The sequence below is a fragment of the Mesitornis unicolor genome, unplaced genomic scaffold, assembly GCF_000695765.1.
Source record: "Mesitornis unicolor isolate BGI_N332 unplaced genomic scaffold, ASM69576v1 scaffold292, whole genome shotgun sequence".
NCBI lineage: Eukaryota > Metazoa > Chordata > Aves > Mesitornithiformes > Mesitornithidae > Mesitornis > Mesitornis unicolor.
In genome coordinates this window covers 32,512-60,469 of record NW_010166918.1, presented here as the reverse complement: position 1 = coordinate 60,469, position 27,958 = coordinate 32,512, and the positions used below count along the sequence as shown (strand labels likewise).

Sequence of the window (27,958 nt, the reverse complement as noted above, 5' to 3'; positions counted from 1 at the left end):
CTGAAACAAAAAGGTCAATGAGCTGTTTGAAGGACAAGCACAAAGTTTGATATTTCAGTTGAGTTTTAAAATCTTAAGACTAAGGGTACAACTATTTCAGATGCATCATTTTAGTCAACACTTCTCATTCAACTGAACTCGACTTCTTTTCCTTTCCACTAGCAGTAAGCTATCAATATACTGACAAAAAAAGGAATCAAACTCACTCAGATTTCTATTTTCCTTGTATTTCTCTCCTGCCTCAATAAACTTCTATGACAAGCTAGGACTGCCATTTTCCATTTTTAGAAAACAGTTCTACATCACTACGTAACTACAAAAAATGACATCAAGACTACAACGACTCCAATAATGAAGGTTGTTGAAATCTACCTGTGGGTGCTTGAGCTTTCCGACAAGGGCATATCCAGACTGACTGGGCTGCTGCTGTTGCGTTCACTGCTTTCATAGCCAGACTCCATCCTCTGTATTAGATGAGGATGTTGATCCACCATATGATGCTGGGTGCCCCGGCCTAGTACACCACGCTTGTATCTGACATTTGACTGGCTTGATCTTGTTTCTTGAACAGCGTGTTCCTTCACCTCATTCTCAAGCTCTTTACCTGTTCAAACAAAAGAATGTAGCTTGGTGGAATATCCAAGCTTCAATACCAGCAAATCACCTATACATATTTTAGCTCCTCAACCACGCTTAAACCAGAAGTGCTGCCTTTAATTTAGTGTAAAACTAGCAACGTTAAGCAGAAAAAAAAAACACAAATACTTTTACAGCATTGCTGGTAATATTAAACAGTAACCTATTAAACAAATTTATTTTGAAATTTCTCCCCTTTAGTATAACTTACCATCTCTCCCCCCCAGGTAACAATCAAGACTGGAAAGAAAATCCCTTCCTCCCCATAATTAATTGCATCTGCACAAGATCATTTTACAGTATACCCAACTGTATTCCCAGTTTATATTTGTTATTGTACTCTGTCATATCTACTTCAGATGCTGCACTTTTTACATTATTTTGCCATTTAAGATTTGATGAGACTTACATAACATTAGTTCACAGAGGACAGGAAAACCTTTTCTTCTTTTAATTCTCCCTAACTGATTTCACTGTGTCTTCCCACTTGCATCATTTGCTCCTCTTGCTTCCTTTCCTTGGAGCCGTGTTCTCTTCTTCCTTCATCTTCACTATATATATTTCTTTATGCTTCCCAATTATTGTCAACCTTTAGCTCCTTCCAGCTGGTATCACCTGTCTCTCCCTGTCCCCGGGACCCCAGATTTCTACAACAGCATCCTCACTAACCACAACTCTCCTGCCAGCCACACAAACCTCTTCCTTCTCATCCACACAAACCTCTTCCTTCTCATCCACACACTGTCTGTCCTTCAAGCACTCTTAAGACGGGAGCACAGCATCTCCAGCAGCGTAAAACCGAGGAACTGGTAAACACCTGCTCTCCGCACCCTTTACAGTTTCAGGAGTATCCTCCTCCTGATAGAGAGCAAAATAACTCACATTCATTTGCAGACTGGGTAAAGGAAAGCAGGGGGCTGTGGCAGCAAAAGATACCCAAAGTTGTTTCATAGCAGATTTTATTACCTTCAAGAACAGCAAAGCTGAGGACAAAGTCTCTATGTACAAGTTGCATAGCTGCTACAGTGTAACATGGTCCCAGATAAATCATCACTGGCTGCCAGCCGCTTATCCTCACAAGAACTCAGCACTGATACACAAGGTACTTGCCACACCATAATCTGAGCCATCAGGCAAAAACAGCATGATAAGCCAGAGAAAAAAACCAAACCAGACCAACACAAAAGGCCATTCCAAAAGATGAACTTCCAGATACTTAGCAGTCTAGCCCTGTGTCCGTTTAAGCAGCTCAAATGGTAATGTTTCCCTTATTATTATTTCCTTACCTGTGAAATTTAGGACACAGAAAGCAAACAGAGTTATCCTACGTCCAACACGAATACTCACACGGAATCTAGCCTTCAAGGACACGACTCACCACTCACCTAAATGCCACGTTCAAAATGTCACCTTCCCACTTAAACAAAACTCGATAGTGGAGGATTATAAATTCCATATATCCTGAAAGAAATCTTTCTTCTCAAATTCTTACCTGCCTCTTCAGAGAAGGGGCTAAGCTGAGTGTAGCCACAATGCTTCCTCTTGTCTTTACTGAAGATGCTGTCTATATTCAGAGACTCTCTTTTGGGTCTCCAAGTTGGCCGGTACCTGCTAGATGAACTGGATTTAGACTCGCTACTGGTGCTCTCTGTTTCCCAGTCTCGGGAGTGTGCAGATAGGCCTTTTGAGGGTCGTGTTTCTGCCTGATCCGCACTACTCCCTCCACGAGGAGAATTCTGGATGGTTTGAGAAATCTGTTGTGGTCTGCTGTGGATCATATTGCTCACTGTCTCTTTAAATTCCCTCAGCCTGCTGGTGCTGCTGGATGGTTTGGGGGCAGTTCTGGGGGCTTGTTTCTCCTTCAAAGTTTCTCCTGCAGTTTACAGAGACAGCAAAAGCCACAAAAATAACTTCAGATTAAACTAGCATCCCCACTTGCAGCATCTTCATGCAGACTTTGAAAAGTAAGAAACAGAACAAAAAACACCAATAAAATAATAAGAAAAAACCCCCACAACCAACATCCCCCAAACAAAACCAAACCAAAAAAAAGCAAAAACATGACAAAATACAGACAAATATGTAAGGAACAAGGAGCGAAATGCATGTACACACCGAGATCTTAAAAACATGCAGAAAGAGATATTGATATTTAAAGAAAATAACATCTCCTGCCTTCACTATGGTATCCTGATGACTGAGCCTCGTCTCCTTTTCGCCGAGACCGGCTAGAACTCCTCTTGCGGTCTGCCAGCGAGCTCTTTTTGGAAACATGTCTCTGATTGCACTCACTGTCAGTCAGGTGCCCTGGAAGGACAGAAGAACACAGCAGAGATGACAAGAGCCTTTGGACTGAGTGTGCTGCACACTAAGAGCAGAAGGGCTCTCTTGGTCCTTAGTAGCTGCAGACACTCCAATGCTAACTAGCAGGTTTGGGTAAGTTTTTGTATCCAAATTTTTTGGTTTTGTCTTGAGGAGGGGAGTGTGTTCTGTTTTAAAAGGTGATAAAAGAGCAATACAGCCCCTCCAAGGACTCTGGATAATGAGAGCTCATCCACAGGGAGGGGAGAAATTTGACTCTGCCTTGTCTTCTAACAGGCTAAGGACACCACTTTCTTGCTGTCCGAAGGCTTTTTCAGTTTTAACAAAACAGGAAATTCCTGAGGACAGCTTGCTTGACATTAGTCTGTTGAACGAAGACTCAAACACATGAGTGAGTTACCATGTAATAATAAATTACTGCACATCACCAGCTGCTCTGCACTAACTGTCCATCTGCACTTTCTTTGCCTGTGGCAAACACTAAGTAATCCGAGTTAGCTTAGTTTACAGTGAAGAAGCCTCAGTTGGCTCTCAAGGGCTCAGCCAGCTAATTCACATCTGCCACAAGCTAGGAGCATACACACAAACCATCAACATGGATCAGCTGACACACAACAACGTTACCTTACTACAGCTCATGTGTCTGAGTGCTAGTATTTTCTCTTGCACACAATTTATTCACCATTTCCTCACATCAAATGTGATATCAAATACTCTTAATTCACACATTTTCTGTATTGTCTTTTCGTAATTTTACGGTTCTCACACATTCACAGTCCTAAACCTGCAAGCACAAACACACGCATGGCTTTACTCACGTGAGTAGTCCCAAGCAGAGATGCAGGATAAGAAGGGAATTTATGAATAAGCTACAAAGACTTTTCTCTAGCCTTTATATCACCAACTTTCATCTTGCACAGTATGACAAGAAAGGAAAATCCCTACTACCCAATGGTGGATTAACAGCTCCCAGACTACATGGCTGGCTGTTCTGAGCCTTTCCCCTTCTCTAGAAATTAACATAAAAATCAGCAACATTTGAAGCAGATTTTACACACAAAATAGAAGCTTCAAAGCTTGAAAAAAATAATTCACTTCAACTACAATTGCTTCAAAAGACACTACAATACATGAGGGGGAAGGAATCCAAGCAACAAAAGGAAGGTAGGCAAGACTTGTACTCCTATTCATTTGCAAAGTGGAGAGTGATTTTGTAGCCAAATTCTTTAGAAACAAGCAGATTATATAAAAGAAAACAAGTTAAGGAAGTAAGAGAGATATGTTTGCAGTGAAGACAGAAAATGTGCAGCATTCAGGTGACTGAGCATGAGTCAGTGCTTTGGGAGAATTTCTTTTTTTTTCCTTTAGAGCATGGACTGCCACACATCTTTTAGAGACTGAAAGAACAGTATTAACTCATACCTTGTAGTGGCTTCCCCTCAGGACAGAGGAGGCTTGTGTTTCACTCCAGAGTGAAACAATAACTTTTCTAGCTAAACATTTTTCCCCCTAAAGTTCTTTCAGTCTTGTAGGAATGCTTGATTAGCATCCTTTAAATAGTTTCTGTTAGAGCACTTGAAGACATTTAGTGCTGCTGGAGCTAGCTTAGGGTCTGCATAGACTAATTAGACCCCAATTTAGCCTTGTAGCATGAAGGCTGCTGGCTCCGCATAAATATTTTCCTCCTTCTTTCATAAATCACAATTTTTGTCCTGCTGTCACAGGACATTTAATAGCCATGGAGGAGATGTCAAGAAACAAAAAGTCTGCAGGGGACAGACTTTGCTGTCTTTACCTAGACTCTTTGAAACAAAAACTAAATCCAATATAATGCATGAATATAAGAACTACAATCCCAAGAATATAAGTTAACACCTTACTTTTCTTTTTTTAATTCACTAAAATAAGAAGCCAGGATTTGTGTCTGAGTTTCCAATAATATGCTTAAAAAGTGTCCCCTGCTGAATGTATCACTTAAATATTGCATCCTTCAGAGGTGGGATGGCTTCATTAGCCAACAGTGATATTCAAAGGAAAAGCTTGTTTTCATAGGGGTTGTGTGCATGTCTCAGAATATGTTAAGTGAAGAGAAAGAAATTAAACAGGTTAAAACAGAACACCCCCTACTCCCTCCCACTGAGGTCTCAGTTGCATGAATAGGGCAGCCAGAATACGCACATTTTTCTCAGCAGCACAGGTTGGCAGGTGCAAGAGAGGGCTTATGCAGCCGCTCTTCATGCCCCATTCTGAAGCACCCGGGTGCCTGAGGTCATACAACCCAATGGTGGTCCTTCCCCGGAGGACGATCTGGGATAGGGTCCATAATTTTCTGGGCTGGAGTAGTGGATAAATGGCCATTAAATGAAGAATCCTGCTCTTGCCCAGAACGATTCAGTTGACAGGTCAATGTGGATGGCTTCTTTATAGCCCCACAGATCAGCATTTGATGATTGAGCAGTTGTATGAGTTGGCAGATTGACTTTTTTTGGAAAGGTTTTGGGTAGGTAAAAAAGAAAGGGGGGAAACACCCAGACAGGTGGCTAGCTAAGGGGACAGACTGACTAAAGCTAAGGGTGAATCAGGGGAGATAAGGACAACTGAATTCAGGTGGTGAGACAGGCTAAGCTGAAGGGAATAACATAGGATAGAATCAGTAGGAGAAGAAAGAAAAAGAAAAGGAGAGAGTCACTAAAAATGACAAAACAAAAAGGTTACATGCTGAACGTCATGCTTACGTGTTTGCAACCATCCCCCTACCCTCCCTTTCCTGCCAACTTCTGCATGGCACGTTTTGCAGGGTAACTCTGACGCTTTTGCAGACTATACAAACATTATTTCAGTAGCATTTTCAAATTTGTCTTCTCTGTATTCTGAAGATCAAAATGAACTTTGTTTTCTCATCACTCAACTTCTGCTCCAGCTTTCCTTTCTTTCTCACGCTACCTAGGACTATGACTGGAACCTACAGCGTTAAGTATTTGCTAAAACACTGAAAGTACTGTCTAGCTATCTAAAAACGTGTATTACAGTTACTTGGACCTCTGATGAAGAATGAAAGAGTACTGAAGAAAACCAGCTTGAAACATCTTTTCTGAATTTTGATATGAAAAACATTTGTTCCATAGATTGTTTCAAATGAACCAAGTACACACACATCGTCACGATACAAGACAGCAACTATTTTGCAACTAAAAGGACAAAGTGGTAGGGTAGCTGCTGACACTGGTGCAACAAGCAGCTACTGATTCAACTGTTATGTCTTCTTAGAAAGTCTATTTAAGGCACAATAAAGTAATTTTTCAAGCAGACTTAGCTTATCATAGTCCTGATGCTTGAGAAGTTTGAACTTAACTCACGTACTACTTTTTGTAGTAAGTCACATTAGAAGTTACTGTATGCAGACACAGGCTGACTAGGGTCATCTGGGCATGAATAATAGAGGAGATTTAAGCCTTCAGATTTCCAGTTAACCTCTTTTCAACTGAAGAGTGTTCAGGCAGACTTTTCAGCTGCCCAAAGGAACATATATACATATTGTCTTCCCATCGCAGATTTTCATTTAATTTGCTTCCATGGCACAGGCAGGAAATCATCTTATGCTCCTCCCCAGTGCAGTAAATACTACCAACACCCACTTACACAGAAAGTCCTTAGTGCCCAAGTATGGAAGATTCTGGTGGCGAAAGCACCTTTCCCAGACAGCTGCAACTCCTGAAGTGAAGTAACTGCCCGTAGAGGAGTAAGTGGCACACACAACACTTCGCAAACTGTACAATGACGCTGTACAGACTCCGACTTACAGAATTCCGTCACGGAGCAGGTGGGATTGTGGATAACAGAAAACATGTCTGTAAATGTTTGCCTGTCTAGATACAAGTCTACAAGAGTCAAAAAGACACTTAAAATTTTACCTGTTTTTTGTGAATGCCAATGGTTTATTACAAACAAAAAACATTTAGGATACTAAACACTGTTCGCTATTTCGTTATAGGTTGCATATAGAGAAATTTTTCATTGGAATCCACTACAGTCATCACATTTAATGACAATGATTGCACAGATAGAACAGTATCTGCTACCTGTGTCCCTGCTGCTTTGTGAAGCTGCATCGTTCTCCACATTGTAGATGACTGTCCCCTGTGAGTCAGAGGAGAAGTGACTGACCACAGACTCATGGTGTGCCTGTTTGTAAGGATAGCTGTCTGTAGAGGAATCTGTCCTGGTATCACTCGAGATGGAAGGTTCTCTCCCTAGGGAAGGAAGCAACATCAAGGAAGCAGTGTCAAATCTTTTTGGGCCATTAGAAAAGTCAGGAGAGGCCAAGAAAGAAGAAAACAGGAATGGAACGGAGGAAACTATTCAAAGTTAACAGAAAAACAGAGTACCAAACATACAAGCTCAAATTCTCAAGACTTGGTATCTAGCACCACAGACTACAGGAGTAAGCCTTGAAGGCTCACCAAGTGTTTTTGAAACAAGAGAGCAGGTTACTCACTCTAGCTTTCTGAATTTTATCTGAAAGGAAACACCTTTAGACATATATATATTTTTATTCAGCTTCCTGAAGTCATTTTAGAACACAATAATATTAGACACTGCAGAGACAATGAGCAGAAGGGCTATCTCTGTACTTCCTGGAGATCAACCAGAAAAACAGCAAGGCAAATTTAGAGTACTGTAATTGACCTGAAGCTTGTAGAAGTGCTTGTAACACTTAAGGCCCTGCTGCCCCTCCTCCAGACTTCCTTTTTTTTGTTTGAACCAGAAGATAGGTTCATAAATTGTAAGGCATCTTGTTAAGTGAGAAGTGAAGGTCGTCTTAACAGTATTTTTATTTGCATTTATTTTAAGAAGAGTTGGAAATTTATTTCATGACTGGTAGATTGTCAACACAAAAATAAAGAGAGAGCAGATGTTCTCTACAGATTCACTGACCAGGAAGCATAAAGTTAGCTATTAGCCAGGAAAACCATAAAATATTCTTGACATTACAGTTGTATAAATAGGCTAAAGTCCTGGAAGAAAGGCTGTATTTCTGGTTTTAGTTCTGCCTTGCTGTTCTTGGCAACTTATAAACCCATCTCTAATCCAGAGTATTCTCTACAAACATCCAAAACCAGAAACAATCTTCCTTTGCAAAGCCATTACAATAAAACTTAGACTCTGTTTTGTTTTCACTCTGTGTGAATCTATTCCTCTTTAAATGAGGCCTCCACCCACCACGGTGTGACAAAATATCCGAAATTATCCAGAACTTCAGTAAACCAACAGCCTGTCCTGATACCTTAAGCAGACCAAGTTCTAACCTCTGAAAGACCTTATTGTGTCTGAAAGCAGACCTTGTTGTGTCTGAAAGACACAACTTCCTAATTCAATGGACTACCATTAATAAAGAATTCAAGTAGCAGCAATGTGTTGAAGGCCTCTGAGATGTTAAGTGCTACATATCTACAGCTGTAGATAATTTTTAATGCAAAACAGACCATGAAAAATGAAGAAGTAAACATGATCTATGGGCATGAGCCTTTGCCAATCCTTTCCCCTTCACTCTCCCACAAGTTAGTTCGTATCTTTTTATCTGAGTAAAAGACAAGCCAAAGGTTGAAGATAAGCTGCACTGATTCTGTCCTCTCTCCTTTTTAATAAAGCAGTTTTCTTCCCCTTCCTCCCACATCCCTTTACCACCCTAGCAAAGGACTCCTTTATGACATTTCCTTAATGTTTCTTCCCCTTAACTTCCCTCCTGAGTTTAATTCTGCAGCTTCCTTTAATTTTTACGTGTTCGTGCATCTCTGCTTTCATTCCTTTCCTGTTAAAAACGCTAATGGATTTATGAACTAAGTCGCTGAACTCATCAGCTATTGTTCCTCTCTATGTCCATGCCACAACAGGTCCTTCACTGTTTGTTTTGGGGGGTTTTAGTTCGTTTTGTGGTAGGTTTTGTTGTATTTTTTCCTCTCCAGTTTCTTTCTCCAAACGTTTTTGGAAAAGATTACTGCCCAAACAATCAACAGAGTCTTGGACCGATCCAAGAGAGGACCAAAGATGAAACAGTGGAAGTCCTCTTTGGAATTCTAGACCAGCTTTGAGAAGCAACAAGGACCTCTGCTAAAAAAAACCACATCCAAAACGGAAGAGAAACTTTTCACATGCAGCATTACAGCACAATAAGCCATAGAGTCCAAACTGCTTACCGGAGTCTTCGCTATCATAGCAAGTCCTGCTATAATGCTGTAAATCCACTTGAGGGGGCAAGTCTTGTGTTGACACTGGAGTTCCTCTGGGATCAGCATACAGCAGCAGCAATGGCTGATAATGACCCTTTATGCACTTTGTCACAACATCTTTCCATTTTGGACCAATCTGAATTAACAACAACAAAAACGCACAAGAAAGGTTTTCCATCATCATTTTCTATAATAAGCTGTCTTCCTCCCCCCCGTAGTTCTTTCAGAGTTCGATTTTCTGCTGATGTTCTCTTTAACATGTTCTACATCCAAGTATTACACTGGACTCACCATGAAAATTCTGACTGCAGGTCTCATGTTGGAAAACTCATCAAAAAGGGATCTAAAATCTAAAATATAACTGAAAGTAAACTGTCTCTTAAAGTTGGCATTTCCACTCCTCTTTCTGAGATTCACCTTATTTGAAAAAAAGGTAGAACTTCTGTCACCAGTTGGTCAAAAACACACCCTTGGAACACCCTGGAACCAACCCAAATAAAAATCAAGGTATTCACCATTGTATGGATGAACAAACTACAACTCCTCCTAAAAATAAGACTACAAAAACAATCCTTCCTTCAGATATTTTCATAAAAAGCTTTTCATCCTCTGAAACGCTCTAACTTTGCATCAATCAAAAAAAAAAAGAATGTTAACAAGATTTCTTAATTAATCCATCAGAATAAACAAAATGAACAATAAAAGACATCAACAGCACGACAGCAAATTCAAGTTAAAGCTAAATCGCTCTGGTGTGTGAATATTTCTGCTACAGAACCTCTGCAGGCATTTTTGATAGGCCACGCAATAATTCATACAGTTATATTAATCTAAAAAAAATATTCCCCATGTACTAACACAGGTTTCATCTAATACAATGAACACCTATTTAAAAAAAAAAATCACTCCATATACGAGTATTCTAGCAGTGCAGTACCTATCCTTGGTAAAGTTTTGCTGCAGAGAAATGAGACTGTGAACAAATGCAAGGATTAGAGTTTTCCCTCTGAGACTGCGCTTGGCATGACCACAGGACAAAATTTTCCCCTCTCATATTTGTGCTTCCACGAGTACAAGGAATAAAAGGAGAGTGGTGTGAAACAATGCCAAACAAACTAATGGGATGTAACAACAGTGTGCCAAGATCCCAGCACTGGTATCTTTAACGTTAAGGACTTCATGCCTGCTGAAAAGGGAAAGAAAAAGTACTAACAGAAGAAGCAGAAAATTTGTTGCAGCAACCACCAGGGAAGACTGGCGTCTAGAAACTGCAAGAAAGAATCCAAAAAGCAGGCACTAAATAGCTATACCGCCTGTCAGCAAAGGAAAGAGATGTACGTTAGATGTGTGTACAAGCAAACTGCAGGTTTTCAAACAACAGCACAAAAGCAAGACGGGCAGCCAACAGAACAGAACTAAGAATAGGGCTTCTGAGATTTATGGCACGCTTTTTGAGAATGCTTTACTTCCTTCAGAAAAAAGAGCAACAGAGTTACGGATCTTGAGTGGAAAAATAGCCAAAATTTATCAAAACCTGTGAAAACCAGCATGGATCTACACACAAGTAGCTAACAAATTTCTAACATTATTTTTCTAAACAATTATTTTCTCACCTCTTTGACATGAGCATCATCAAAGTACATCCACTTGCGGATTTTAGTTTGGAAGAAGAAGGTAGAATAGTGTTTTCCATAGTAACAGATCATTCCCACCAAATACAGCTCTGAGTGTTTTGCTCTGTCGTCAGTTACTCTGAAGAAGAGCTTCAAGAAGGAAGGTAAGAAAAATGAAAGGAGAAATTAATAAAATGCCCAGAATTTTACATACTGCCTTATGTTTGAAGACCTCAAAGTAATACAGAGACGTGTCAGGTTTTTACTTTAAGAAAAGAGAAAACAAGGCAATAAATACTTATAGTAATTAACCAATGTTTAAGCAAATCCAGTGATACAGACCGGGAACAGACTCCTACCAACTCACCAGATGCTCAAGAATCGAGTCAGTCTTGGAGACTGTGACTGTGCTCAAAAGAGGACATTTACAGCAATGATATAATCTCTTTTCAAAATTCGAAATGTGGTTCTATTCTGAAAACGCGTATTGTCTCTGTCATGCTTGCTGATTATATCAAATACTGTTTAAAACATTCATTCCTCTCTGCTCTGTAGAAACAAAGCAGTTCTGACAGCGAACAGCTGGCATGTCTTCCGACTTAAGCAAAGACAAACTTACGACAACATCACAAGAAAGATTAATTGAAGACATCAGTAGGTCAAAAGAATTCAGCTTACAGAAAAAAATTATTTTCTGACTATTTCATTGACCATGTTTTATTTAAAAATGCACGGGACTCATTTTTTAGTGCATTACTGCTTTACTATGCAAGGATCACACTGTTTCATAATCACATTTCCATTAACTTGCAAACTTGCACTGATTTTGGTACACTATACACTGGCCAATGCATTCTGTTTACAGACATGTGTGTGTGTGTGTGTGTGTGTATTTATTATTATTACTTGAATGTAATACCTCAATGCTACAATAAGACACAGCTACAAATTGTTACATCAATAATTCGGTTCTAAAGCATCAGCTACTGTAGAATAAGTGATTCCTCTAGGGGAAAAAACCTCCGGATCCCAAGCACTACTTAATTCAATCTATCATTCAATCACACAGTATCAGCCACCACCACAGTTATAAATATATTATGCTCAGTTATAAATAACTCTTACGTGTTACGACCACACACTTCAATGAAAGAAGAATTTAAACAAGTTTTTTAAAAAAAAAAACAATCCCAAACTACATTTTCTCTTCAAAAGAAATGGAAATAAACTTATGTCCTTCAAAATGAAAGAGTACTTATGCATCTTCACAGAAATAGCACAAGCCCCAATCCAAAATTTCCTTGCACTTCAAAACATTTTTTGATTCAGACAAGCTTTGTTTTCAGAAGCAGTTTTTAATTTTCAGTCATTTCAAAAACTGAAGACTATGCACTTACAGTAGTACTTTCACAGGTTTTGTGAAATACTCAGAAATACGTCAGATTCTTGGATCTGCCCTCGATTCCTCTACTTATGGACAGCAAAAAGGTAAAGGTGGAGACTTTTTCTTTTTCTCAGTCCACTACTCTAAACTACCATGAGAAAGACTGTGTTTGCAGGTAGTGTCAAAATACAAAAAACTCACATCTCCCAGTTTAAGGCAAGTGCCCAGGCTGTGAATCACATCCTCAGCCAGATCAGAGTGGTCCGAGTCCCAAACCAAGCCAATGGTGATGATCTGTGGAGAGTTCATCAGCACACGACGAATACGGATCTTTTCCCCACAGTTACTCTGAGGATTTAAATCAAACACAGCATTGAATATAATCCTTTTATTATAGTGCTAGGGCAAGACACTAACAAGTACAAGTTTCAAAAGCACGTGTTCCAGAGAGATAATGGTGAAACACAGCAGATAAAATATGCTCATTATCAAGATACGAGTTTCTTATGTTGCAGATGAGGATTGTATCTGGCATTCGCAAGTTTTAAAGTGAACACTGCTGATTCTTCCTCATACTACTGATAATGATTAAAAGGTATACCACAGAAGTAGGCTTATTAAAAAAGAAAAGGTAAGCATATATGAAAGATTCCAAGAACATTCAGAGGAGCTGGAGGGAAAGCTCATTCTCTCTTGATCAGAATCTCTGATTTAAAATGGTATTTCCAGAGACTGATGCTTTATATGACAGTGTCAGAAAAACCTTCGAGGTGCTGCTTTGCTGTTCAGATCGGGTGGTTGTTCTACAAGGTACCTCAAGCACTTTGTCTCAGACAGGATAGTTAGGTCATTATTCATATAAATATGAGAGTAGCAGCTGGAAGATCAGGAGAATAAGAGATACTTCACTAACCCATAGCAGTTCTTAATTTTTTATTTCCTGTTTCCCTCTCCCCTCCCATTTTTTACTTTTTAGATAACTACCAGTGCTTATTGACTGGCCAGTCTTCTCTCGCTAGCCAGAGTACTTCTCAGAGACAAGCTTGCTTGTGAAGCCCTATCCATTAATCAAGATGTAAAAAAGTTTGATGATAACTCTTCTTGCATACCTACCTAAAGCCCTGGATCTGGACATACTCAAATTAAAAGGTAAAACATGATATCAAACTCTTGCTTTAGAAATCAAGCCCTTATGATTTAAAAAAAATAAAATCATTTTATATTTACATGAAAAAAAAGTATTTTTCTTAACCCAACTGATACATGGACTTAATTCAGCCAAGTTTTGTCAGACTTTTACCACACAGTAGAACAAAACATTTTTAAGAATAGCAGTGTGAGACTACCAATTGGACATGTACTGTAATTGCTTTTACGTGGTTAAATGCCAGTCATCACTCAACAACTACAGCCTACACTTTCTGGTCAATCTCTTCCACACTCTGAACAGCAAACCTCACTCAGAAAAAATGCTCAATACTTCCTCACATTTTCTGTGATGATTCCTGCCTTTGGCATTGCTCTTGCAGATACATATAGCGCTGTGTGCCCAGATACACTATAAACCCTTCGCTAATGGGATATTCTCTGGCAGTGGGAAGCGGCAGTCCTTTTCTCTTCCCCCCGACCAACATTTTGGCTGTATGATGCAGGTACAGCAGTTTGGTCAACAGTTCAGTTTATTCCAACTGATAGGTAGAAACGAAGTTGAATGGAATCTTATCTAGGCAGAACAGCCAATCGTGTACACATAACTACAGTGACTGGTACAAAAGTTCTGCTATCTGTGCCATAGCACGGTACTGCTGAAAAGATTTTACAAGAAATAAACACTTCTTTTCTCGTGCCATGATTACAGATGACTCATGCTACCCTCAACAGAGATAATCACTACAGAAACTGGGAAGAACTGTGGAAACACCATGCAAAAAAGCCTAGCTAATCAAAACCACTGTCAACATACCGAAATCTCCTACAAAAAGATGCAGCCTTCAAATTCTTTGTCACTTCCATTTCTTAAGGTAAGATACCAGAACTTTCACCACAGGATGAAAGCAGCATGATTGCAGCTCCATGTAATGCTACTGTTGGAGCCCTCAACAACTCTCAGTGAAGCCGAACAGCAAACTTATGATCGGTACTTCTAGCAGCAACACAGGCTTGGCAGGAATGGATTGTTCCCTGGGAGCAATGTAAGCATTTCCAATTTATTCCCCCATATCATCTTTTTTGTTGTTTCTAACTCTCCCAAATATTCATTTTTGTTTCCATCCAAACACGATGTCTATTCCTGGTCTCACTGCTTGTGTCTAGACAAAGCAGCACTCAACATCAGTAGTTTCTCCCTTCCTTCATTGAATAACTGATAGGTACTGAATTCAAATCCAAAGAAAACTCGCTTACCTATCATTTTTATCATTATGATGAACTAAACCTTGAAAATGCTCATGAGTTAGACGTACACACCAGTGTTATCTACCAAAACTCTTCTATCCTGCCCGTCCCCCTGAAAGGAAAACTAAGGATACTAACTGGACAGTTTCGCAGGTCTCCCATAGTGCTGGCATTCTGTAGTAGCTCTCCAAACATATCTGGAGTGGGTTTCTCTCGTCTCTCCAGCATACAAATAGCTTGATTGCTTCAGTACAGAGAAAGCATGAAAACAAGAAGTTTAATAACAAAATAAAAACACAAGCCCACATTAAATAAATACATATTTCACTTAAAGTTTACGAAAAGAACCATACACAACACTTTTTATATTTCATACTACAGTACAGAAAAAAAATCTATCACATAATTAAGTGTGAATTACTACACCTTCCACGACAATACTGTGTAAAGAAAACAAGAAAAACTTAAAATAGAAACTCTTTCTAGCTTGGCTTAAAATTATGTTTTAAAGGAAGCTTTAGCATTTTGGTAAATATTTTATTTCAAAATTAAATATTAGCTTCAAAATGCTTACCTTCAGTAGCCACAACCCTACTAAGTGGCACAGTAAAGTACATCATTAATAACAAAACTGTGGACAAAAAAATATCATGGTACCCACTTGATTTCACTGTCCAAGTTGAAAGAAAGATGACAGTAAGTATCCAAGAATATTAATGTTTGACAAGCTAGAGCTTAAAATGGTTTAAGAGGCAAATAAATGTATCACTGTTTATTCATGATTTTAAAATAATGGGTGAGTTAAGATTTATTGAGATATTTGATATTAAATACTGAATACCATTTGCATATTTATTTTCATGTTTTTTTCTAATAAATAATATTCCGATACACACTGTCTGCTGGTGATCTAGAGAAAAACTACAGCTCGCTGGAACAGCGGGTAGCAGCCACAAGGGGGAATGCTTTACGATACTCCTGATACACTGGTAAAGTGGTAGTTTTTAAGAGAGTCGCGTGAGAAGAGCAACCAGCAGTTTAAGACAACTGTTTTGGGCTCCATAACTACATCTCACATGCAGGACAAGAAACAAAGAAGTTTTCATATCAACATTTCCAGACAGAAGCAAATAACAGACTCCTGCCTCAACTAGATTTAAGCAGCTTTTAACCGAGCAACCGCCTACTAAGAGAGAAGATTTTTCTCCTCTAGCATTCATTTAAACAAACTACTGCATAGCTACAGCTACTGCTCTATGCACCATCTCCCTTAACGGCCAAGGAAGTTCCCCAATAACTAGAAAATGCAAGAGCTATGTCCATCCAAGAAAGAAAATTTGAGCAACTACAGGCTGGTCAGTCTCACTCTAGTACCTAAGGCTATGACAGACCAAATTTCCTTGGAAATCACCTCCAAGCATAAGAAGGACAAGGAGGTGAGTCGGAGCAGCCAGCATGGATTTACCAAAGGCAAACTCTGCTTGACCTACTTAATTATCACCTATTATAAAATGATAGGTTCTGCTGAGGAGCCAAGAGCACTGACTATAACTTGTTCTCTAGCAAGGTTTCTAGGTCACCTATACAGCGTTTCTGTGGCCACACTGGGAGCTGTGGATGGCAAGAGTAGAAGAGAATCCAGACAAAAACCTAGCTGGACCTTCAGGCTCTGAGGATCAAGACAAAACCAGCAGTCAGCTAAAAGTTGCGTTCCTCAGGGTTTAATACTGGGGCTGATGTTATTTAACATTTTCTTTAACAATCCGGATGATGAATCAGAATACACCCACATCAAGCTTACAGAAGACACCGAATCAGACGGAGCAGTCAATATACAGAAATTGAATGCTTCCATCCAGAAGGATCTTGACAGGTTGGAGGAACGAGCTAACAGGAACCTCATGAAATTCAGTAAAGGAAAAGACAGTCTTGCACCTTGGACAGAGCACACTTGGTGCAGCAGGACTGGCTGGGCACTAAATGGCTGAGGAGCAACATTGCAGAGAGCTAGCAGAGAACCTGAACGTAAGTCAGACTCTTTACAGAGTCAAACAGAGAAAAGACAAGAGGCAAGAGATGCATAAAGGGCAATTCTGAATGGATATAAGGAAATAAAGTTTCATACTGAGTGGTTACAGACTGAACAGGCAGTCCAGAGAAGTCCTTGAACATTTTCAAAACTCAGCTACACAAAACCCCGAGCAGCCTGGTCCAGCTTTGAAGTTAGCCCTGCTTTGAACAGGAGGATGGAGTAAATGCCCATAGGTCCTTTCCAGCATAAACTATTTTTTATTTTTCTTACCTTGCTTCTTAACTCACCTGTTCACATATTAAGGTCTTTCAAAATGTACATGAGTCCTTGCCACTACAGTTGTCAGATTCAGAATCATAAACACGTAGACACACTGATCCATGCCTAAAGTGATATTCTCTGCTCCACTAAATCCTCATGTACTTTATCATAGTTATCAAAGCTCCAGCAACTTTGAATAAACCATGTTCTGGACATTTAATCTTGTGAAGGTAAAGATCAAACTGCAATACCAGTATATAAAAAAGGAGAAGTTCTCTTCCCTGTAAAAATTTCAACTCACCAGAGTGAGGTTGTGGAAATATAATGTACCATCTGGATGAAAGGTAATGGGTCAGAGGTGGCACCACAGCTTGTACAAACACACTAAAGAGGAAAAAAAAGTAATACATTGACAAGATTAAACATGCATTTCTACAGCAACACTTCTGCTTGTATCTTTTTACCATGACAATGCATGTCTTGTGAATGAAAATCTGAAACTTGAGAACTGGTGACTTGTATAAAGCGTGTATCATTACCTCACCTGTTCAAACAAGGTCATGGCAAACTTCTGATGGGAAACACAATGTGGTGCAGTACAAATATCCTCCTTTGTCTCATCTGCAATGTGGAAGTGAATTCGCATTAGCAGGTTTTCCTAGCCAAAGGGAGAAGAGAAAGAAAAAATAACCATCACATAATTTCAAACAAAGACAAAAGTTAAAATATAAATCACAAAAGCATGTCAGATGCAATAATGTTATAAGCATTATTTAGAGACAGAAAGCTCCCGCAAATTTTTGAAAGCTGCTTAGAAAACAAGGAAGTTGGCATTTCTCTGATATAGAAGAAAATGGCTACCACTTCTGATTTCAAATGCTATGTCAGGTAACCATATACTTTATGTACTAGAACAGCTAAAGATTCTGTCACTGATTATACTGTCCAGTTCTCAAGCATCAATGAATTTGACCAAATGTAACAGGAAGAGTATCTCTGCAGTTTTAAAACCACTGGGTTGCCACTAACTTCTCCTCATCAATCAAAGTAACCTGAATCAATTTCTACAGTCCACAAGGCCTCTGAAATATGACAGATAAGATACAGCCTATCAGAAAAGGGGAAAACAGATAAATGAAGAGGCAGACTAAATTCTGCGTGAAACTGAACTTTTCCTAGATAATACTTCACATAACTCCATCTCTTTTTCAAGTTCCCACACATTCTTGTCCCAAGATCTCCTCTTCTCCCACTGCTGCCAACAGTGATCTGGGGGTGCCAGAAGTCTACTGACACTTTTCACTATCACTATGAGCTGTCTGGGTGGTTTATAGGCCTGCGATAAGCAGGTCAATATTAATTATTAGGCAAAAGAGCTCTGACCCTGTACAATTTCCCTTGAACTTTAGAATCTAAGCTCTTCTGCCATTTAAATTAAATCTCTGCCTTTAGGGCTGAAAAGGTTAACTAAGTGAAAAGCCATGGAATTATCTCTGCCTTAAAGCTCAACCTAAAAAGGGAACTTGGACCCATTTTAACTGTCCTTGTGCCTGTACGGTTAACCTAATGAACCTCCTCGTGGGAGCTCCCACAGCAGTATTAGATGGGCTATTTAGATTAGCTTTCTCAAGGAAGAAACTAAGTTAAAAGTTCCCATATTCTACTACATACAGAACTCTGTTCAAGTGCTGGACTGCATACAAAGATTTGATGTTACTGTGCTCACAGGGGCTCCTGTGTAGGCTGATGTAATCTACTTTGCTTTGAAGCCTTACTGGTATGATCTACTTCCATTTAAGTGAGCTTACTTAACTGCACCATTTTGCTATATTAGTATTCTACAAACACAGAATACTTTGGATTATCACAAGCCCATTATCAGTCCCCTTAGTTTTAGAGAAGAACTACAATAGCTACATACATTTCTCCCATTTCTGTGATCTCTTACAGTGTGTCAAATTAGGTAGGTATGGGAAATGAAAGATTTAACATATACAATGACTCCACTCTGATAGGTGCTTTACCTGAGAGAAGTTTTACCTTGCAGTAGTAAATCCAGTATGATTGTACTCTGGTTAAGAATCAACATATTTATTAACAACCAAGTAGGATACAATCACACTTGGGCTACCCTATGGACACCATCACTTCCAAAAAGGGAAGTAGCCAATAGGTTAGCAAGACAAAAATACCTCCTCCTTATATTAAAGAAATTTAGGACACTGAAGAAGGAAAAGGAGGAAATGCGGGTAAGAAAAAGATCTTAACCTAACAGATGCCATGAAAGAGTTTTAGTATAAAAAGAAAGCAGGTGGATAAACCTAGGGATGCAAGATTTGTGTAAATGCTATCTCCCAACAACACTGGTGAGATAACCAGCGTAAAAAAAAATGCCAGATGGATTACAAATAAAGTAACAAATATTGAGAGATGACCCATTTTACTGCTGCTTATCTCAACTTACAAACATCAACAACTGTCCTGGGTTGTATTTGGTTTGTTTATTTCTTTATTTTTACTTTCCCTTAGCTACAGTTTGTAAAAACACAATTTCAGAATAACTAGCAAACAAGACATGCATAGACCATGCATAGGATCATTTGAGGTGATCCTTAAAACTAGAATCGTGGCTCATTCTTGCAGTACAAATTCTATTTACAATTAATATTCAAGACACACTTAAGACTGCAAGTATTAGATACACTCCCTCACTGTAAAAATGGGTAACACTGATGTTTCCATTTCAAAACCATTAGCAATGGCTCTCAAATCAAATATTTGTTCCTCACTGGATCACTTCAAGCTTTGGAATCTCTCTGTGGGCTTTTCGAGGCCACACATGAAAGGTCTGCTGGAATTTGGAGAGGGGGTAAATGAAAAGGAAAAAAAAAATAATCATGTAGCGGGGGTTCGCATCTGTGCCTGCCAAGCCACCTTTCAGTTACACTCACAAAACATTCAGCAGCATCATCCATGATGCCCAGCTGGAAGCGTTGCTCATCCTGAAACGTCTTTGCCAGAGCAGTGCGCAGGGCGTCAGAAGGCAGCACCTTCTCGCTGCTGCATTGAAACTGGTTGAAGATACCCTAGGAAGAAAGCAAAATGATACTTAAGTTACTGTATTTTCAAAACGTCACTCAAATTACCTGAAAACAAACAACAAACCTTTAAGTCACTTTGATCAAGCAACACACAGGGAATACAAAAGAAAATCCTAAAAGCTCATCTTTTGAAATCCTTTTCTTCCTTTCCTTTCACATATCCAAAGGAGGGTGGGGAGCTTAGGGGTAAATTTCCCTCAGTGTCAGTTCCCCTTGGGTCTTCCTTCAAATTTGATTCCTGAAGCAAATACAACGGACACCAACATTTCCTCCCTTTTTATTCCTGTTTCTCCCTCACCAGTTCACTTTTGCACTCTCACCTCAGTATCTTTCTTCCTGCACATGCCACCTTCCTGCCTCTTTCAAGGAACTTTTATCCAAATGTCTTAGTCCTTTAACAACCACAACCTGCTGCTTGCACACTGTAAGGAATTTGCCTTCCAGTAAGTCCAAGAAATGGGTTAGAATTTTTACTATTTTTGGGTCAGGACGCAGGAGGGAAAAGGCAAAAGGCAAAACATGAACAGCAGATCCTACGTATGGACAGCTCTTCACTTGTTGCCATAAACCTGCATCTTCCTAACTGTAATTCACAGGTCATCTGGGTAACCATTTGCAAATAAATACGAGTAGATCTGTAAAGATATAACCCACACTTTAAATGGTAAGGTATGCATGAAAGCTCAGTTCATATTCCCAACTGATCAAAAGCCCACTTTTATTTAATGTGCGTGTGTATGTGCGTACATGTGTGTGTGAGATATCGAAAAGATCTTCTGAACAGTTAAATGTGCCCTCCTACAAAAGCAGGAATATAATTCTGTATAATTCAAGATCCTCGGTTTAAGCAAAGACTTCTAGCTCTTATTTTCACACAAGACCACTCTGTCTCCATCACCACTCTGCTCTACTTTCTACTTCATTTCATATGACAAGTAACCATCTTCATCAATGTCAATCTCTGTTTGTCCCTTCCTGTAAGACTGTCCTTACCATTCCCCTAAAGGTTGCAGAAAAGCTTCATTCTTACTGCAAGGAAAAAAAGGATGATTTTCAGTTGTGCACCACTTGGCTTCTCTGCCTTCTAAACTTCGTCAAACAAGGAGAAAGCCAGCCTCAAATTCATTTGCCAGTTTGGTTTTCTTTCAAATATATACTGAGACTCTGTAGCGATGTTGATTCATGTATCACTTTCTCTCTTAATTACAGAAAGCTTCTTCCAAGTAACTTACTTAGGATCTATATTAATCAGTAATAAATAATCACAGAAACACAGAACATTAGGGATTGGAAGGGACCTCAAAAGCTCATCCAGTCCAATCCCCCTGCCGGAGCAGGAACACCCAGATGAGGTTACACAGGAAGGCGTCCAGGCGGGTTTTGAATGTCTCCATTCAAAGTCAAAGGAGACTCCACAACCTCTCTGAGCAGCGTGTTCCAGATAATCTGAATCTTTCTCTCCTTCAACTATTCTTATTTGCTTCTTATCAGGAAACAAGCAGGTAAACTGTGGAAACCTTTGCCAAACTGCAATCTTGGTGCTTGAAGGAAGCTGAGAGTGCAGAACACAGCTGTCACGGCACAGCCAAACCAACCTCCGTGCCCCTGCCGTTACTGGCCACAGTAACAGTACAATTTACCACAGCAAACCCACCCCCCGTCCCCCTGCCGTTACTGGCCACAGGAACAGTACAATTTATAGTGCTGATGTATTATCTAATACAGATGTAAAACACACATCTCTCTCCTTTTTATTTTGGTAGTCCTTATAATGCTCATTCATGGGCAAGGGCCCACTGTGCTGAAGCCTATAGCTCTTCCAAATATTGCCTTTATTAGGGTATCAAATACTGATGAGGAAAGTGGTAATGAAGAGACAGCTGTGAGGCAGCAAGTCTCACACTTCATGAACTACAGACTATACCGCTCCTCGGTTACCTTTCATATATACAGATATAAAAATGGGAAGAATGACAAAGTCTCTGTACTTAACCCTGATTCCCATTTCTGTCACTCTGATAACAGAGCATGTTTCATGTTTCATTAGTAAATATTCTCACTTCGGTGGACTTCAAAAAAAAAAAGCAATGAAACATAATTCCATCCTGCTTCAGCACTTTAGATTAAACAAGTTAAGAGCACTTGAAAATATTCACAACCGTGCTTTAGAAACGTGTTGATTCTGGTTATCATCAATCTCACTTCCATAGACCTGGAAACTGAGGCACTCGCCTAGTGACTGGCACAAAACCTCACTGCAGGGAGCTGACGGACTGGACCTGGTTTACTTCAGGGAGAGCTCTGAAACAGCTCTGCAGTCTCGGTGGAGAGGAGAGAATCAATGCAGGTTTCAAACTAGGCAAAAGCAGAAGCAAGCAAACAAAATCTCTTATTTTAAATGCTGATCTTTAAAGAAATAGCCTGCTTTACTTTTACCTGTAACATACCTACGAGTTAACATAAAGAGATTCAGTAAGGAAAAAGTGATCATGACGATTATAAGAAACTGTTTTTCACAAGATCCTGCTTCTTTTTAATCACAAAATAATTACAGCCTTCCAAATTAAAACAAAAAAAACCCCTTTCATTAAATAAAGAGCAGAGTTAAATAAAGAGCAGACAACTGTGACATTTGTTACCACAGCCACAGAACAGAAATAATTCAGTAATATCAAAGAATTATGTGAAGAATTCTAATATGTAAAATCAAAGAGTGAAAGGTCTCAGTATTATGCAGAAGAATGCTTCCTAAAATCTGTAGTGACATAGCACAGGATGGTATAGTCTTATTTAGATTACAAGGAAAAATTGTCTTAAAACCAGTGAGTAATTGTGCATTTTAATCTAATAAAGATCAAATCTTATCACATCACTGCACAGTGCAGTTTAGAGCACACTGGAACACAGTGCTTGTAGTAAGCCCCAAAAGCACCTCAATGGGAGTTAAAAGCACTTCAAACACAGAGGGGTTTGGGTTTTGCGCTTTGTTTGGTTGGTTTTTATTCATTTGTTTTGTGAGTTTGTTTTTTTTTTTTTCCTTAGGGGGGTACGGGGTTTCTTCCCCTTTTCCTTATTTTTCAAGGCAGGTTTTTGCTCTCCTGAACAGGTCCTTCTTGTCTCAGCCTTAGACGGACAGGTGTGGCATTTCCTGCAGTTTCATCACTTTAAGTTATCTAAGTCAGATCTCTCTCGTTAATTCCAGGTCTTGCCCTTGAGTGATACTGTTAATTGCTAACATATTTGTTACACTTCCAGGTCTGAGAGCCAGCTGGGTGCCAACCAGGAAAGCCCTGCTGATTCTGCCCTTTTTTTCTTGGCACCTTTTCTCCGACTGCTTCTGGAACTTAATGAAAACTTCATATCTGAAACTTCCAAACTTTGCTCTCTTTCAAAAGCTTCTTCACCTGAATTTGAAGGTAGTGAAAACCCCATTAGTGCATTCATTCACAATGATGATCTCCTCGATGGCTCCATTCCAACACAAACGAGCATATCCCTAAGAGCAGCACCAAAATGAAGACATACTGCTAAAAGCTTCGTGAACACGAGAAGTCTCTCCTACTTTGAATTTTCAGTACCTAAAATCAAGGATGCAGAACTAAAACAAAAAAAGTAATCCCCCCCAAAACCCCAACCATACATTAGTTTAATAATCTGAGCAATTACTAGTATTGAATTAGCAGCAGTACTTTCATTTCTACACTGATGACCTATTCTTGGTATGTTGGTAAGTCTAGGAGCCAAGACAGTGAACACCATGAGCAAGGAATTGTTGAGACAGGAAGCATGCCTTCTGGCTACACTGCATTCCCGTGGTCTGTATAAAAAAGAAGCCCATCTCCATATATCCCCTTCCTTACAGATCTTCCAAGGTCTGGGAAGAGCAGTAGAGACAGCAGAATTAGGAAGCACAAGCATTCTCTAAGAGGAATAAATTGTCAAAGTCCATTTAGTCCTAGTCCTTCTCTAGTTACTAAGTCAAGATCAACTACAATTGCACAGTTGATCTTTCACCAGCTTGCTTCTCAAGAGGCATCCAAACCCGGAAATTCCTTAACCATCCCAGGCAATCTACTGCAGAGTCTCAGGGGGCCTATTACCATTCAGGAGGCTTTCTCCTAGTGATGTAACTGGAAGCTTTGTGTTCTTTGTCCTACAGGTTTGGGCTTCTGAACACACGTCAGAATAAAGGCTTGCAGAGTCAGCAGTCTCCCAGAATCATCTCCTGCAGTTTGGGAAACGTGGAGACCAACATAAACTTTCTAAAGCTTCAAAGAAAAACAACGTAAGGTTTGAGACAAGGAACTTTTATCACACAACTATTCAAGTTAAAACCTGGTTTTCTATTTCAGAATGCTAAAATTCACATGCCTGATCATCAAATGAGTTGTTCCATTTGGTTAGAGAATGAAGAGAGCAATTATTCTTTGAGGTAACTAATGGGATTGACATTTTAGGGTTCTTTTAAATTTTAAAGATTTGGAAGCTGAAATATCTGCAAGTTCCCCCACAGTTTACAAGATCTGCTCCAAACTATCTCTAACACTGCTTGGAACCCATTGTCTCCCTAGGAAAGAAGTATTCAATTTCTTTGGGGTATCTGCGATGTGTATCTAACCATACTGATGAGACACCCCTGACTTGATACACATGTGCATATGACTTTTTAATCAAGCATGCAAAAGCAGGCTAGCATAAGAATAAATCAATGGCCGAAGACAACAGACAACGGTGACTGAATGAGATCAGTGTCCATGCACTGGAGGTTTGGGTTCTGCCCTTGGCAGCTTTACCAGAACTATTTATTCTCTTCCAGCGTTGTGCTGAAGCTCCTTCTGGATGGGGATGCTGCTGCAGCTCTAGCACTGTGGTATTTCTTTCAAAGAACAAAATACGTTCCCTCCAAACGCTTTAGAATTCCCTACAGTAACAGTTTCTGCCTTTTAGCAAAAGCTACAAACACGAACCGGGCCAGTCTCCATCTTCTCTCACTGCTCAACATACGAACATTACTCTTGCTGTCACTCAATTGTGACAGTATTTTTTCTTTCTGTTTTTAAGCTCTCTCCATTTCAAGAGCATGCCCTTCTTACTCCATTTGATTCATTACTTTTTTTCCTTGTCTACAGTACCTAATCTCTCATCCAGAACACCACTCTCTTCTCCCAGTGCACCCTCTTACTCAGTACATCAACCTGTTTCAATAAAAATTCTCATGCTAAAACCACTTTTCGCCCATTCAGTCACATCAGCCTCCACCCACAGTATTTCCACTAGCTCACTTTTCTTTCCCACATTCCCTCATTTTCTATTTGCCTTCAAAGGTGCAAATAATTTTGGCTCTATCTGGGTTTGTCTTTCCAAACCTCCATGTCTGATAACAAATCGACCTAGATTTCCATTATTCCTTTCTGTTAGTCTCTCTTCCGTTTCTACTCGCACTGTGCCCTGAACATTAACATAAGGTCCCCAATACGGACTGGAAAGTCAGGCACCCCTAGCTACTACCAAAATCAAATACCTTCTGTGAGTTTTGATTAGGAGGGTGTCAGGAACAGAAACCCAAATCACACAGCATCCACATCAACTGGGTGACAATTTATTGACTGCTTGATCAAGATCAAAAGAGGCAGACATCATCTGGAAGCTTCAATTACCAGTTCATTAACTCAGGAAACTGTACTTGCTCCTAGCTTGTCATGCAGTTAACCGCAAGTGCCAGATAAAAATTAGAAGAAAGTTCAAACAATAAAAGTAATTATTTTATCTATTTTTTACTACTGTTTTATCCTGAAACACTCCCCTGATTTGGAAAAAACCACAAAACAAGAGGATGAAATCTTTGCAACCAACCTATTACTGTCTCAACCATATAATGAACTTTTCTTAACAAATCACTCCACTTCAATTAAGTGGCTGATCAGAACCATGAACTACAGCCTTTCCACCTCTTTAAAGTGCTGTAATACTTTATTCTCAGTTAAAAACACCACCTTAGAAAACAACACCATTTCAACACAGAAAATGCTCATTCTTCCTGCTTTTGTTGCACATGACTGAACTACAGAAGAGACCAGCCCTGCTGGAATTTATCAATCAATAGAGCATTCTTCTTTGCAAACTACAAAACCCACTCTGTCCTATATCCTGGCACTGCGGAGCTCCCAGTACAATCCCTGGAAGGAGAACAAACTCTCTGTGGCATACTCAGCACAGTGGACGGATTTCCCCCTTCCTGCCTTCTTCCAGCTGTGATAAACACCAAAGCAAAGTCATGCTCTAGAAAAATGAAAATAAAATGGAACACAGTAGACTTCAACATGAATAATAAATCAAAAAGCTGTTCCAGTGCTACAGCAGGCAAACCACATCGCAGTAAGGACAGCGTGCATACCGAAAAAGAACACTTAAATAATGCCACATCTTAAGGAACAGCGTTTGGGATTCCAGCACAGTCTGCAGCTCTCCCTTGCCTTTTTATAGCTGTTCACGCAAGGTTCCTTCAAATAACCGATGAACATGTATCTGGAATGATTTCAAGGTTCATTTCAGAGCCACATAAACACAGCCAGGTAGCACGGCAAGTTTTAAGATCGCTTCAAGAATTTCTGCAATGGATGTTTTCAATGTGGTACCAAAAAAAAAAAATGACATCACTGTCCTGTGATCTCTCATTTTATAAAAAGTAATTTAAAATTAAAAATCATATTTATAGAGCTAGCTGAGCACTTACAGTAAATACTGTGCATGACATCAGAATCCTTAGAAGCAGTTGCAGCAAGCCAAGAAAGCGTGGAAAAAATACAACTTCTTTGGTGTTATTCAAAGACTAAATTTAGCTTAGTGAAGACTCTCTTCCTCTAAAGTCAGTGGGAAGAGAACGTCGCAGGGGAAGAGCATGAACCCTCTCTGCACAACATAGGAGGCACCAGGCACCCCGTAACGGGGACCTACAGCGGAGGGGGGACACGACGTAGATGCTTCCCCCCAAGTATTGCCCCTTTCCCAGGCCAGAATCTGAACATGTCAGCATGGATGTCAGAGCTCCAAATTCCTGTGCCCTCACTGGATCCAGCCATAACTTCTCCCTCATCTTAGCAAAGCCTAAGGCAAGATTCAAGAGAAAGAGGATGTCAGAGACTGGAGGCTAAGCTGGCATTACCCTTGGCAGGACACTGGTCAAAGGCTTCCAGAGCCGAAGGGAGGGCTGGGGCAGAGGAAGAGATGAGCAGAAGGGAAGGATGATCTTGCTGCACTTGGACACGACACATGCTCCTGGTGATGCTTGCAGAATTAGGTGCATATGAAACACATTGTCTCATTTGAGGGATACAAGTTTACACATGGCATGTGCCAGACCTCCGCAGGAGGGAAAAAGAGCAGTTTGAGAATACTGGTCCAGAGGGCAGCACAGAACAAGTGAGTACCTTAAACAGCCTTTTCCCCACACCTCTGTTGCCTGCTCGAGGTGTAGATGAAAGTGACCATCCCCTCAGTTTGTGGCTATCCCTCATGCATACTTTCATCATTTAATATCCCTACCTTTTCAGTTGCATGCAAGACAACCTAGGTTTCGGGTGTTAGAGGTATTTTGGGGGGAGTGAAGGGAGGTCTGCATCCCAAATTTCACCTAGAGTTAAGTGACACCCTTTATTACTCACCTTTATAATATTATTTGACTTGATAAAATTAAAATGGAGGGAAATTTTCAAATATTCATGTACACACATCAACATTTTACACAAATGAATACAGGTAGAAACTTGTCACAGTATCACCCACAGAAAAACATAAAATTGTGAGGTTTTTTTATGAACAAAAGGGAACCAGAAGTAAAACTCTTCTGTAACTTCTAACAAGCAAATTTCTATGCATTTTTTCTCCTGTATAGTTTTTACAATAGGTGTCTGTTAACTTTCTGAAGGTTCTGGAATAGGCTTGGGCAGAACACACTGAAATCACCCATGGAGAACAGACTGTAGGTAAAG

General features: G+C 39.8%; 1 protein-coding gene across 1 annotated transcript in view; it reads right to left on the bottom strand.

Moving 5' to 3' along the window:
- The window catches only part of USP54 (ubiquitin specific peptidase 54), a 50,406-nt gene that overhangs the window by 16,935 nt on the left and 5,513 nt on the right, over positions 1 to 27,958 (bottom strand). Inside the window, exons 3-13 of the mRNA XM_010195115.1 lie at positions 19,821 to 19,955; positions 17,414 to 17,527; positions 17,171 to 17,253; positions 14,715 to 14,820; positions 12,384 to 12,530; positions 10,799 to 10,948; positions 9,153 to 9,321; positions 7,038 to 7,208; positions 2,812 to 2,943; positions 2,129 to 2,509; positions 373 to 604 (exon numbers count right to left, since the gene is read on the bottom strand). Coding sequence (XP_010193417.1) covers positions 373 to 604; positions 2,129 to 2,509; positions 2,812 to 2,943; positions 7,038 to 7,208; positions 9,153 to 9,321; positions 10,799 to 10,948; positions 12,384 to 12,530; positions 14,715 to 14,820; positions 17,171 to 17,253; positions 17,414 to 17,527; positions 19,821 to 19,955 — 1,820 coding nt within the window. The remainder of the gene's footprint in view (positions 1 to 372; positions 605 to 2,128; positions 2,510 to 2,811; positions 2,944 to 7,037; positions 7,209 to 9,152; positions 9,322 to 10,798; positions 10,949 to 12,383; positions 12,531 to 14,714; positions 14,821 to 17,170; positions 17,254 to 17,413; positions 17,528 to 19,820; positions 19,956 to 27,958) is intronic.